This window comes from Phyllobates terribilis, unplaced genomic scaffold (genome assembly GCF_046119375.1).
Source record: "Phyllobates terribilis strain yellow unplaced genomic scaffold, ASM4611937v1 Scaffold_11__3_contigs__length_659146591, whole genome shotgun sequence".
Classification (NCBI taxonomy): domain Eukaryota; kingdom Metazoa; phylum Chordata; class Amphibia; order Anura; family Dendrobatidae; genus Phyllobates; species Phyllobates terribilis.
The window spans coordinates 541996632-542011177 of NW_027362771.1; the positions used below are offsets into that span (position 1 = coordinate 541996632).

The 14546-nt window shown below is 45.5% G+C and overlaps 1 protein-coding gene across 3 annotated transcripts in view; it reads right to left on the reverse strand.

The window, feature by feature from the left end:
* Positions 1 to 9621: 9621 nt before the first annotated feature.
* The window catches only part of BRD4 (bromodomain containing 4), a 72447-nt gene continuing 67522 nt past the window's right edge, over positions 9622 to 14546 (reverse strand). For all 3 annotated transcript variants that reach the window (XM_073653910.1, XM_073653909.1, XM_073653908.1), the window contains exon 21: positions 9622 to 13135. In XM_073653910.1, the coding sequence (XP_073510011.1) occupies positions 13064 to 13135 (72 nt within the window). In that variant the 3' untranslated portion in view covers positions 9622 to 13063. The remainder of the gene's footprint in view (positions 13136 to 14546) is intronic.

Consider the following 14546-nt stretch of genomic DNA (forward strand, 5'->3'; position numbering starts at 1 on the left):
CTGGATCCAGAACCTGGTGGACGCAGCACGGCTCGGGAGGTCACTCGAAGCTGGAGTGACCGGAACATCAGCAGTGAGTAAACATCCTAAACTGCATAACCCGACTCTGTCTCTGATTGCCGTCTACACTGCATCACCACAACTCCCATCCTCTGCACCTGATCCCCCTGAGGCTATACCCCACCCGTTGGGGGTTATATCACCAAAGCTGCACCTACACCACCAGCCTCAGCGGACCCTGCTGCAGCGGCGGCCACAGTGACCGCAACACAACGGGTGGCGTAGTCGACATTAAGAACTTGATAACATCTGTAGGACTGCCACATACAACTGAGTTTGACACCCTGGGCACGGACCGGGTCACAGCCACTCGGAAGACTACAACCCCCATCTGATCCGGCTCCGGATATTCCCTTGAAAGAAAGGAATATGTCCCAGGGGGCGCGTCACATACAGTGCATCCAGATCTTTCAGGTTTTGGGTCTGTCATTGGGCAACATTGAGTTTCAGCTCCCACCAAAGATTTTCTATTGGGTTCAGGGCTGGAGACTGGCTAGGCCACTCCAGGAACTTAAAATTCTTCTTACTGAGCCACTTCTTAGTTGCCCTGTCTGTGTGTTTCAGATGACTGTTATGCTGGAAGACCCAGCCACAACCCATCTTCAATGCTCTTACTGAGGGAAGGAGGTTGTTGGCCGAAATCTCATGACACATGACCCCATCCGTCCTCCCTTCAATACAGTGCGATCATCCTGTCCCTTTTGCAGAAAAGCACCCCCAAAGTATGATGTTTCCCCCACCATGCTTCACAGTTGGGATGGTGTTCTTGGGGTTGTACTCACCCTTCTTCCTCCAAACACAGAGTGGAGATGATACCAAAAGTTCTACATTGGTCTCATCTGACCACATGACCCTTTTCTCATGCCTCCTTTGGATCATCCAGATGGTCATTGGCGAACTTCAAAACAGGCATGAACATGTGCTGGCGTGACCAGGGGGACCTTGCATGCCCTGCAGGATTTTAATCCATGACAGTCTAGTGTGTTATCAATGGTAACATTTGAGACTGTTGTCCCAGCTCTCTTCAGGTCATCGATCAGGTCCTCCCATGTAGTTCTGGACTGATTCCTGATCTTTCTCAGAAACATCCTTACCCCACAAGGTGAGATCTTGGATGGAGCCCCAGACCGAGGAAGATTGATAGTCATCTTGTGTTTCTTCCAATTTCTAATAATTGTGTCAACAGTTGTTGCCTTCTCACCAAGCTGCTTGCCTATTGTCCTGTAGCCCATCCCAGCCTTGTGCAGGTCTACAATTTTGTCTCTGGTGTCCTTAGACAGCTCTTTGGCCTTGCCCATGGTGAAGAAGTTGGAGTGTGATTGAGTGTGTGGACAGGTGTCTTTTATACATGTAACAAGTTCAAACAGGTGCAATTAATACAGGTAATGAGGGCAGAGTAGGAGGGCTTCTTAAAGAAATTCTGTCTCTCACAGGTGAAATGTACCTACAACAAAAATTACAAACCTCTCCATTCTTTGTAGGTGCGAAAATCTGCAAAATCGGTAGTGTATCAAATACTTATCCCCCCCACTGTACATACAGACATCTGTATGCACACCAAAAAAAGTGTCAGAACCTTGAAACTGCGCAAACCTTTTAGCATTTCTACGCAACTTTCGTTGCATAAATTATGTCAGAAATGTATTCCAGTCCCTGACTGGAGTAACATCTCTGGCAGAAGCACACAGCCGCTGTAATATGTGCCTATTTCATGGAGATGTGTGGGTCTATTAATGAATTAGGCACATCAGACTTAGACTGGCATACTAAATACCAGTCTTAATGAATCAGGCTCACGATTTCTGCGTGATGTGATTTGCGCTCTAGAAGTGGTTGTAAAGTCGATAACTAAAAACTCTGGGGAGGACACCCTTGTCAGATTGGCAATACTCCGAAATCTTATAATGCTCATTTATTTTTACATTAAAGGCCACTTTCACACGATCAGTGTTTTACATCAGTATTTGTCGGCCAAAACCAGGAGTGGAACAATCAGAGGAAAAGTATAATAGAAACACATCACCACTTCTGTATTTATCACCCACTCCTGGTTTTGGCTTACAGATACTGATGGAAAATACTGAACAAGTGAACATGGCCTTGGGCTCAGAATTGGTGGGGAACAAAAAAAAAAAAAAAAAAACAAAAACAGGCAAACATGGCTCTTCTCCTAAAGGCTGTGTTCGGTATTGCAGCCCATTTGCATTGCAGTGAATAGTCTTTTGAGCTGGTAGCGCATACTTGCGGACAGGTCTGGGCAATTTTTTTTTAGGGCTTTTTTTTTTCTTCAAGCAATCAAAGTTTTTTGTTTTATTTTGTGCAAAGCTTTAAAAGTTTTTAGAAACTTTATTCCCCCTCGCCCACCATAAGTTGTATAGTATGTTCAAAACCCTAACTATGGCATATAAAGCCATCCACAACCTGTCTCCTCCCTATAGCTGTGACCTAGTCTCCCGGTACTTACCTGCACACAACCTCCGATCCTCACAAGATCTCCTGCTCTACTCCCCTCTTATTTCCTCCTCCAACAATCGCATACAAGATTTCACCCGTGCTTGCCCCCTACTCTGGAACTCTCTGTCCCAACACATCAGACTCTCGTCTACTGTGGAAACCTTCAAAAGGAGCCTGAAGACCGTCCTCTTCTGACAAGCCTACAACCTGCAGTAACCACCGCTCCACCACACCGCTGCACGACCAGCTCTACCCTCACCTACTGTATCCTCACCCATCCCTCGTAGACTGAGCCCTCACGGGCAGGGTCCTCGCTCCTCCTGTACCAGTCGCCGACTCGTTTTTGTTCAAATTACTGTACTTGTTGTTTGCTATGTATACCCCTTTTAAGCATTTAAAGCGCCATGGAATTAATATCGCTATAATAATTAATAATGTGGTCAGAAAGATTGGAAATAATACAGAATAAGCACCACTGTTACACAAAGCCAATGTGATGCACAATTTCTCTGCAAAACATTGCATGTGTACAGAGCCGACAGAGGGTATAAGTACACTCTATGGACAGAAGTATTGGATGCACATCTTAAGCTTAAATTTAGGTTTTTATTTCAGTACCATCACCTCTGATATATAATATTCGGCCCCTTCGCTCCCACTCAGTGTATAACCTCCGGCCCCTCGCTCTCCCCTCGGTGTATAACCTCCGGCCCCTTCGCACTCCCCTCGGTGTAAAACCTCCGGCCCCTCGCTCTCCCCTCGGTGTATAACCTCCGTCCCCTCGCTCTCCCCTCGGTGTATAACCTCCGGCCCCTTCGCACTCCCCTCGGTGTATAACCTCCGGCCCCTCGCTCTCACCTCTGATGTATAATATTCAGCCCCTTCGCTCTCCCCTCGGTGTATAACCTCCGGCCCCTTCGCACTCCCCTCGGTGTATAACCTCCGGCCCCTTCGCTCTCCCCTCGGTGTATAACCTCTGGCCCCTCGCTCTCCCCTCGGTGTATAACCTCTGGCCCCTCGCTCTCCCCTCGGTGTATAACCTCTGGCCCCTCGCTCTCCCCTCGGTGTATAACCTCTGGCCCCTCGCTCTCCCCTCGGTGTATAACCTCCGGCCCCTCGCTCTCCCCTCGGTGTATAACCTCCGGCCCCTCGCTCTCCCCTCGGTGTATAACCTCCGGCCCCTCGCTCTCCCCTCGGTGTAAAACCTCCGGCCCCTTCGCACTCCCCTCGGTGTAAAACCTCCGGCCCCTCGGTGTATAACCTCCGGCCCCTTCGCACTCCCCTCGGTGTAAAACCTCCGGCCCCTTCGCACTCCCCTCGGTGTAAAACCTCCGGCCCCTTCGCACTCCCCTTAGTGTATAACCCTCGGCCCCTTGCTCCCCCCTCAGTGTATAACCTCCGGCCCCTCGCTCTCACCTCTGATGTATAATATTCAGCCCCTTCGCACTCCCCTCGGTGTATAACCTCCGGCCCCTTCGCACTCCCCTCGGTGTATAACCTCCGGCCCCTTCGCACTCCCCTCGGTGTATAACCTCCGGCCCCTTCGCACTCCCCTCGGTGTATAACCTCCGGCCCCTTCGCACTCCCCTCGGTGTATAACCTCTGGCCCCTCGCACTCCCCTCGGTGTATAACCTCTGGCCCCTCGCTCTCCCCTCGGTGTATAACCTCTGGCCCCTCGCTCTCCCCTCGGTGTATAACCTCTGGCCCCTCGCTCTCCCCTCGGTGTATAACCTCCGGCCCCTCGCTCTCCCCTCGGTGTATAACCTCCGGCCCCTCGCTCTCCCCTCGGTGTATAACCTCCGGCCCCTCGCTCTCCCCTCGGTGTATAACCTCCGGCCCCTCGCTCTCCCCTCGGTGTATAACCTCCGGCCCCTCGCTCTCCCCTCGGTGTATAACCTCCGGCCCCTTCGCACTCCCCTAAGTGTAAAACCTCCGGCCCCTTGCCATGCCTTGTGTCTTCACTAACATGTGACAGAATAGCTGGTTTTGGGAAGGTCCTTTTCTGTTCCCCATGACAGTGGCCAGTGCACAACATCCATAAAGACATAGTTGGATTAGTTTGGTGTGGAAGAACATGACCAGTCGCACAAAGCCCGGACCTCAGCCCCATAATCCAATACCCTTTGGTGAACTAGAAAGTAGATTGTGAGCCCGGCCTCTCCACCAACATCAGGGTCTGACCTCACAAATGTTCTTCTGAATGAATGGGCAAAAATTCCCACAGACACCTCCAAAATCTTGTAGAAAGCTTTCCCAGGAGAGTGGAAGCTATTATATCTGAAAAGGAGGGAAACCACTTTTTTAAGGTAAATTGATTTAGAATAAGATTTCATAAAAGCTCATTCAGGTGTATTGTGGAGGGGACACATACTTTGGTAAATTTATAGTATATAATTATATATTTTATACACACACACGCGTATATATCCTGATCTATACGTCTATTCATTCCTTAAATGGTCTAACCGGGACTATTTAATTTTGTTTTCACTATGGAACGAACAGGCAGATAGTTGCTGACTACCTGCCTGTTCTATCCGTTGTAGGCGCAGAGCTGTCACTGACAGCTCATGCAGGCGATTAAAGGGAACCTGTCAGCAGTCTTTTGCCAAGTAAACTACAAGCATTGTCACATTGGGGCTATTGCACTGATTAAAATGATACCGGAGGTGAAGAAAGCGGTCTTGCGGTTCTTGTGCAATCAGTGTTTTGAGTTAATGAGATGCTCGTGCTCTGGACTTTAGGCAGGGTGTTTCCTTAGTGCTCTAGGCCAGATCAGCAAGAAAAGACCTGCCAGCAGGCCCACCCCGAAGCACAAGTATGTTCAGACAGAGAGAGGCTTTCTGGCTGGACGATAAAGAACATGCTTGTGTTTCAGGGCGGCCTGTGGGCAGGTCTTATCTTGCTGATCTGGCCTAGAGCACCAAATAAAATCCCTGCCTACAGTCCGGCCCCGGCGCACTAGCAGATCATCTACTCAAAACTGCAAACACCGATTACGCAAGAACCACAAGACATATTTCTTCACCGCAGGTATCATTTTAATCAGTGCAATAGCCCCAATATGACAATGCTTGTAGCGGACTTAGCAAAATCCTGCTGACAAGTTCCCTTTAAGCGGCTCTTTGTCAACAGAGCAGTTACCGCATTTTTCGGAGTATAAGACGCACCGAACCATAAGACAAACCTAGGTTTTAGAGGGGGAAAATAGGAAAAAAAATTTAAGCAAAAAATGTGCTCATGATGCCCTGTTATGGGGGAGGGGTTCTGCTGCTGACACTGGTATTGGGGTAATATTTCCCAATTCTGTTAATATCCTCCATCCTGGTATGTATGGCCCCTCATCCCCATCCTGGTATGCATGGTACTCCTTGATCCCCCATCCTGGTATGCATGGTACTCCTTGATCCCCCATCCTGGTATGCATGGTACTCCTTTGATCCCCCATCCTGGTATGCATGGTACTCCTTTGATCCCCCATCCTGGTATGCATGGTACGCCTTTGATCCCCCCATCCTGGTATTCATGGCACCCCTTTGATCCCCCATCCTGGTATGCATGGCACCCCTTTGATCCCCCATCCTGGTATGCATGGCACCCCTTGATCCCCCATCCTGGTATGCATGGCACCCCTTGAGGTCCCATCACGCTGCCTACAAAAAACAAAAAAAAATTCATATTCACCTCCTCTCTCCTCCAGCGCTGTCCCGCTCTGCTGCCAAGACGCTCACTGTGTGAGCCGCGCATGGAGTCCCTGCCATGCGCCCTCACACAGTAAAGTGCTGTGCCGGAATAGTCACTGCTCCCCACGCCGGGACTGTGTGCGTGGGGAGCAGTGACCATTCAGTCTCTTCAATAGCCAGCACACTCCCCATGGGAGGGGGTTGTAGGGAATATTCATGAGCTTTAAATAGCGGGCACACAGACCGCAAAGCGCCAGCAGGAGCTGCGCTGCGACTCCAGTGTGCCGGCTATTAAGGAAAATGAATATTCATTGCTCTCCACGCCCAAGGGCATGGAGAGCATGGAATATTCATTTTCTTTAGTAGCAGGCACAGCGTAGGCTGCTGCGTCCTGTGCCGCGCTGATCCCCCGCTGACACTCCCCCACACCCACCACCATCCACGGCCATACAGTAATATAGTATTCGGACTGTAAGACGCACACCCACTTTCCTCCAAAATTTTGCTGGAAAAAAGTGCGTCTTATAGTCCAAAAATACGGTACTTCTCTTCCGGCAGCTCCATTAATGGGGTGTGACTGCTGACATTATGCTGATTGACCGCTGGCTGACGTGACATCAGCAGAAGCCGCAGAATCGCTGGCAGGTCAGTGACTGCTCTGTGCTGGCAAATATTGGTGCCGGGCACAACAGGCAGGTAAGGTAGCAAGTACCTGCTGTTAGATCTTAGGCACATAGTAAAAAAATTATAAAATAATCCCGGATAACCCCTTTAATCAAAAAAAAATATAGCAAAAACATTACTAAATAATGCATAAGTCTAATGGGCAAAAATTACACTGCATGTTTCTTAAAAAAAAAAAAATCTCAATAGTTTATCAAAATCACATCTGCACAACTGTAGAGTAAAAATTCTATTTATTTCTTAAATTCACAGACAGTCTTTAATTATAAGAACATGGTAATACAAGCCGTGATACATGTGTAGTTTGATATAAATTTGGTATTTTGTGTTTATATGAATTTGTGATGCTCTGCAGGGTCTCTACAAAAAAAAGTGCTATATAGGCTTATGGATAAAGGCGATGTGTATGTGTACACCCCCTGGAAGCCTCTAAGCACTTTGCCCGTCATGTAATTAAAATAATAATAATAAAAAAAAAGAAACCTCATCTATTCACAGAAGTAATGCTTGATTGGCTTACTTAAAAACTGTATTAATAGAAATCATTAGATCACCGTGGATGTAATGGATCCCAATGAATACACAAATGAGGAGCATTTAACACTGTCAGTTCTTCCAATCCAAAAAAAAAAAACAATGAAAATATAAAAATACAAAAAACATCCACCCAAGTCCAAACCTGTCAAGAAGTCACATTGGTTGCGAGACTGGATGAAGAAATGATGATTGTCGTGGTGAAAAATGACAATCGAAAAGCCCAAATGTCCACTATATAGTGAATGGCAGGGCGTTCAAATGAATATCCTCAACATTATTATTTTTTTTTTCTTCAAGAAGCTGTTGTTATTTCCTCGGCAGGATTAATAGGTTACAATGAACCTATAAAATAAATAAATGTAGATTAAATAGTTAAAAAACTTTTTGATTAATATTGTCAAATTAGAGGAACCATTTTTTTAAGGCGGAAGAAGGAGGGGGCATTTAAAGAAAAAAATGGGTTATTTATTTATAACCGCTTGATCTAGTTTGCAGCCTGTAAAAATAAAAAATATATATATTTTTTTTAAATAAAAATATTACAATGAATGCCATGATATAGTTCATAAAAATGTAACTTTCTATAAAACAAATGTTCTCTCATGCTCTGTTTCACCTCTCAAGAGGAGTGTATAAAGGTTAGAAGACCATTGCTACTTCCTTCTGGAAACAGCACCCTCCATTTTTCCCACTTAAATGAGTCTGAGCTGCAAGACCAAACCCAGTATATATACAACAGTGGCGCCATTTCTGGAATTAGCCATGGTTGTATAGAACTTCATCTTTAAAGGGGAATTTTTTTTTTTTGTTTAACCCTCAATTCGCCCGTCCCTACCATTCACTACTGCTCTAGTACTCTATCAGCGTTTCCTATTCACAGTAGTGGCCTCATTTTCCTTCGGGCTGATTAGAAGTCCAAAAAGGTGTAGGGTGAAAAGAAGTTATCATCTATCAAAATTTAGGTAATACCTTAATAGATCAGTGGGAATCTGATTACTGGGACCTGCAAAGATCGACAGAAGCAGAACACTTTTATACATTAAAATTAGTGACAGTGCGCTTGCTTGATCACCACTCCATTCATTACCTATGAGGTTGCTGAATAAAGCAGAGAGTAGGGGGTCTGATCACTGGGACCTCTAAAGATTTACAGGAGCAGGGCACTTTTATCCATTAAAATGTAATGGAAGTGCGCTTGCCTGCTGGAAAAAGCAGAGAGCAGTGCTCCAGCAGTCCTATAGTAAATAGATGGATAGGTAGTAGAGCGTGTGCACTGTCACTCCAATCTAATGGGGATAAAAGTGCCCCATTCTACAGATCTTTGGTGGTCCAAGCGGTCTGTGGCTAGGTGATAAAGGGGCTGTCTGGTAAACAGAAGTCAAGGAATTGGTGAATCTGTGATCAAAAGTCCTCGATCTATTCAATGTGGCTTGATTGCCATCCCAGAAGGCAGCCTCTTTCCACCCAAGCACTTCTGAAATCCCATGCATGCTACATTGACATTACTTTCAGGATTTCGGATGATGTACTGTGTCTTCCTCAATGTCAATTAAACTATATTGTGCAGATCAAGGGTGCAGCCACTTCTAGGCACGGCCTGGATGGTAGTATATGGCTAGGGATGCACTACAGCAAATTTCATAGTGTGTCACTAAACTAGTAGTGTCGCATTGCATCTGATTTCCTACGATGTTGAATTTGGACATCCTGCGACTGCAACACAGTCACAAACATAGTTGGATTTTTTTTTGTTGCAAGTCGCAAGCGACTCACTTGCCGCGGTCTTTAATGCAAGTCGCTTGCAACGTGTCCGTTTTATTTTACAGCAAAATCAGAGCTCTAAAATAGTCTCGCGCAACAGTGAGTCGCACAGGTATCTCTGTCGCGTGACTTTTTTTCGAATTGGTGTAGCCATTAGGAGGCCAAAACACATTTAGGTCTTATCGCTCCTTCCCTCAAAGGACAACACAGTATACTGCTATAGATTTTACTTTTGTACTTTTTGATCAGAAAAATAGAAAATAAACCATTTATTTGGGGGGGGGGGGGGGGGAGAGAAATAGGTGGATGTATTTTTTTGCAGATAGCATAAATTATTTTTTTTCATGATTCAGTTGGAGCTTTAACACTTCATAGATCAAGGCTTACATGAAAGTTGAATGGGTGAAAGACCAAAATTATTCCTTTAAAAACACACAAAAAAAAATTTATACATTTTAATTGACTTTATGGTACATCACAACAGTAATTTTGTGAAAAAGGATGAATAATAATAATAAAAAAAAATAGATAACACATGAGACATGACTGGTATAGTGATAAGATGCAATAAGGCAATCGGAAAAAAGGGATCCAGATGAAGTTTGGAGATGTGAGACTGAGCACTGTTGAATAGGTGAATGGACTAGAATTCTAGAATAACATCTCGGTCAAATGACCATCGCTTAGTAATACCAGAAATATGTGGACATTCTCCAGAAATATATTAATGACAGAGAAAATATATGTCCCGAACTCCCTAACGCGCGTTATGTGTCCTTCCTATAACCCGCTTCCAATGTTGACAATCCCAATAAAAAAAAAAATTGTTTTCCGCCCCTGCAGAGCATCACGAACCCCATCATCACTTTGCAAATACTGAACAAGTATCACCCTCACAATCTTACATGGCTCCCCAATATTGCCAATGTGTCAATCCCCACACCCTCCACCGGTTCTGCAGAGCACTTACCACCATGCCCCGTAGATGAAGAGAGCACCCAAAAAAAAAAAAAAGGGACGATAAGGGGTGGGTGGGCAACAGAGGCAAACGGGTTGAAACCAACATAAATAATATTTTTTTTTAGTATATGCAGCAAAAGTAAAATGAAATGAAAATATAATAAAAAAAAAAAGACTTTATTGCATGAAATCAGTTACAACACAGACTTCTGTGCCTGTTTGCTCAGGAAAATGAATGGGAGGAGGGGAGAGGGGCGAGGGGACTATCTTAAAAAAAATAAAAATAAAATAAAAATGGGGAAAACAATAAGGGAGGGGGATTGGGTGGAGAATAAAGGAAAGAGCTTATGGCACATAAAAGGATTTTAGTTTTTTTTTTAACAGTTCAAATTATATATATTTATATATAAAATAAAAAAAAATAAAAACAGAGTAAAATTACAGAGACAGGATATGGGTCGGAAAGTTCCAGGGAAGGCGAGTTCGTATCAAATTAACAGGGTGATCAAAAAACAATTAAAGATCCCTCCCCACCACCCCCCTCCCTCCCCGCCATGCACGCACGAATACGCACTCACGTACACACACATTCACTCACACTCACAGGGCCCACACTAAACTTAGGGCTGGTACAGCTACTCTGCATTACTGCAGTGCCTACAGACTAAGGGCATAGGGATTTGTTGCAGACTATTGTATTGTGTGCGAGCAGATCATTGCACCAGGTTTTACCTGCGGCGGCGGCGGTGAGCTGGACTCCGAGAGATTTCACAGCATTATGTGGTCGTATGAACTTTTGATGCTACAGTGTATACATAATTCCTTAGTATGCCTTTCTCAGGCCGACCTGGTCTAAGAATTTTAGACGCACGTTCATTTTTTATTATTTTTTTAGCTCCGCGCTCTAGAAAGCCCATTCGTGGGTTTGACACTCGCGCGTTAAAGCGCTGTAACCTTGTGAGAATACAAGGACACGGCACAATGGCCGGGTAGCCTAACTCGCAGTGCGTTGCCCTTCGTATAGGATCGCGCAGCAAGTGATGGGAGAAGACCTTGCTGGGCGAGAGAACTTACACTACGGAGGGTTACGTGATTTTTATTTTTTTTAATATATATATATATATATATATATATATATATATATATATATATATATATATATATATATATATATTTTTAGCGGTCAGTGAAGGCAGCCATGCAATGTAATGTAAATGGGTCGGCCCAGCAGAGCGATATTAAAATACATAGAATGGTGTTTATAACAAAGTGATAAGAATATGTAATAAACCATGCAACTCCATGTGTGTGTCTGTATACAGCCCACCCGCATGTATACGTGGAAAGCGATATACAATGCAATGGATGTGCAGAACGGGGAAACCTGGCTTTTCCAGGGGACGCGACTATTTCGCTAGGCTTTTGCTTACGTTCTACTGGATTTACGCTGAGCCGTTTTCTACAGAGGGGGGTTAATACCTGAGTTTCGAGAGCAATTTGGGAGTACAAGGGACAAACATACACGCGCACGTACACAGCATGAAAATAAGATGTATACAATATTAAAAAAAATAAAAACAAAAAAATATATAAGTACAATCATTGCAGGCACATAGAAATGTGTGTACAAAAACCATGGGCATGAGTCATTGCTGTATGTGAAATGCAACCGACATGTACATTGTGAGCGACATCGGGTACGGGACATGATGCACGTGTCTGTGGATATACGCTCCGAACATTAAAGGGGCATTCCCACTTCCAAGAGCCTACCCCAATATGTATTAGGTGTAATAATAATAATTTAAGCAAATACCTTTAGTTACAAATGTAGTATAGTCTTTTCTGATTCGCTATGTCACTTACCCCATGTGCAGGGCATTGCAGTAGATTAGGTATCCAAGGTTATGACCACCGATATAGTGATAGTTAGTTGCTAGTGGTCGTAACCATGGATACTTAAGCTACTGCAATGCCCTGCACATGGGGTAAGTGACATAGCGAATCAGAAAAACTACACAAAGTATTTACTATATATTACACCTACTATATATTGGCATAGGATCTTGGAGATGGGAATACCCCTTTAACTGCCCGCGTTTCGCTCATAGGATGTCTCCGCTAATGCCACATGTAGCTACGGCGGTTGTGTAGATGTGCCATCTTGCCTAATCACGACGAGCGGTAAAATGTCACGACACATACGCAAGTGCATCTCTGCCTGGTACCCGATGACTGGACTCAACGTGCAATGGCGGAAAAGGTGAGTAGATGTAAGAGTATAAAACAAGGCTAAATGGGCTCCCAAGAGCTGCGAGGGCATTTGGATTATATACACCAGGTAATCTCTACTTGCCGTAGCGATTTGTTTGCGCACACAATTAGCAATGTTCTGCGGCCCCTCTTTGCCCCGACACAAACAAGCACACTTTGCACTGTACCCAAACGCCTGTCTCTTGCGTGTGAACCTCATTCAATGCAGAGCGCTCCATTCCCCCCCACTTCTCACAGAAAGTGGGTTATAGGGGGATAACCTCTGCTACCCCCCTCCCCGCCCACCCCAGAGAGTCTCTGCTTTTCCAAATTGCTCTGCCACAAGAGGAGGGAGGGTGGGTGGTATGAAAACAGAAGGTTTTTACTGCACGATAATCCATACTGAGGCCACGTGTCTCCTCTCGCTTTCGTTATCAACACTTCTGGAGACTCCACGTTTCCATTTACGAAGGTTGGGATAAAAATACATGAGGGGCATGAACGTCAACGTCTCTTATAAGGGTGGTGTCCCCTCTGCCCCTCAGCAGTGACATTTAAAAAAAAATAATTCTCTCAAAAAGAATAAACCCCCCTCAAGAAGGTGAAAATCAAAGGACAGGGCTGAGTGGAGTAAAGTGGTGGAGGTGGTGATGGTGCGAAGATTGAAGTCTCAGGAGAACAAGTTCTGTTCAAATATCTCCATCAGGTCACTCTGAAAATTCATGTCTATAGAGGGGGCCATCTGCAGGAAGAGAGGACATTATTATTATTATAGCGCCATTTATTCCATGGCGCTTTACATGTGAAAAAGGGGTATACATAGCAAAAACAATAATCTTGAACACAATGTGACAGCGACTGGTACAGGAGGAGCGAGGACCCTGCCCGCGAGGGCCACAGTCTACGAGGGATGGGTGAGGATACAGTAGGTGAGGGTGGAGCTGGTCGTGCAGTGGTATGGTGGAGCGGAGGTTACTGCAGGTTGTACGCTTGTCAGAAGAGTTGGGTCTTCAGGCTCCTTTTGACGGTTTCCACGGTCAACGAGAGGCTGATATGTTGGGACAGAGAGTTCCAGAGTAGGGGGGACGCACGGGAGAAATCTTGTATGCGATTGTTGGAGGATGAGATAAGAGGGGAGTAGAAAAGGAGATCTTGTGAGGATCGGAGGTTGCGTGCGGGTATGTAACGGGAGACTAGGTCAGACATATATGGAGGAGTTAAGAGGGGAGTATAGAAGAAGATCTTGTGAGGATCGGAGGTTGCGTGCCGGTATGTAATGGGAGACTAGGTTACAGATGTATGGAGGAGGAGATAAGAGGGGAGTAGAGAAGGAGATCTTGTGAGGATCGGAGGTTGCGTGCCGGTATGTAATGGGAGACTAGGTTACAGAAGTATGGAGGAGGAGATAAGAGGGGAGTAGAGAAGGAGATCTTGTGAGGATCGGAGGTTGCGTGCAGGTATGTAACGGGAGACTAGGTCGGAGATATATGGAGGAGACAGGTTGTGAATGTTTTTGTATGCCATGGTTAGGGTTTTGAACTGGAGTTTCTGGGCAATGGGGAGGCAGTGAAGAGATTGACAGAGGGGAGAGGCCGGGGAATAGCGGGGGGACAGGTGGATTAGTCGGGCAGCAGAGTTTAGGATGGATTGGAGGGGTGCGAGAGTGTTGGAAGGGAGGCCACAGAGCCGGAGGTTGCAGTAGTCGAGGCGGGAGATGATGAGGGCATGCACTAGTGTTTTTACAGATTCATGGTTGAGGAATGTGCGGATCCGGGAAATATTTTTGAGTTGGAGTCGGCAGGAAGTGGAAAGGGCTTGGATATGTGGTTTGAAGGAGAGTTCATAGTCCAGGGTTACCCCAAGGCAGCGAACTTGAGGGACTGGGGAGAGTGGGCAGCCATTGACGTTGATAGATAGGTCAGTTGGGGGGGTTGAATGAGATGACTGAAAGATGATGAATTCTGTTTTGTCCATGTTAAGTTTTAGAAATCTGTCAGAGAAGAAGGATGAAATAGCAGACAGACATTGTGGGATTTTGGTTAGTAAGGAGGTGATATCAGGTCCAGAGAGGTAGATCTGTGTGTCATCAGCATAGAGGTGATAATGAAAGCCATGAGACTCTATGAGCTGTCCTAGGCCTAAGGTGTAGATGG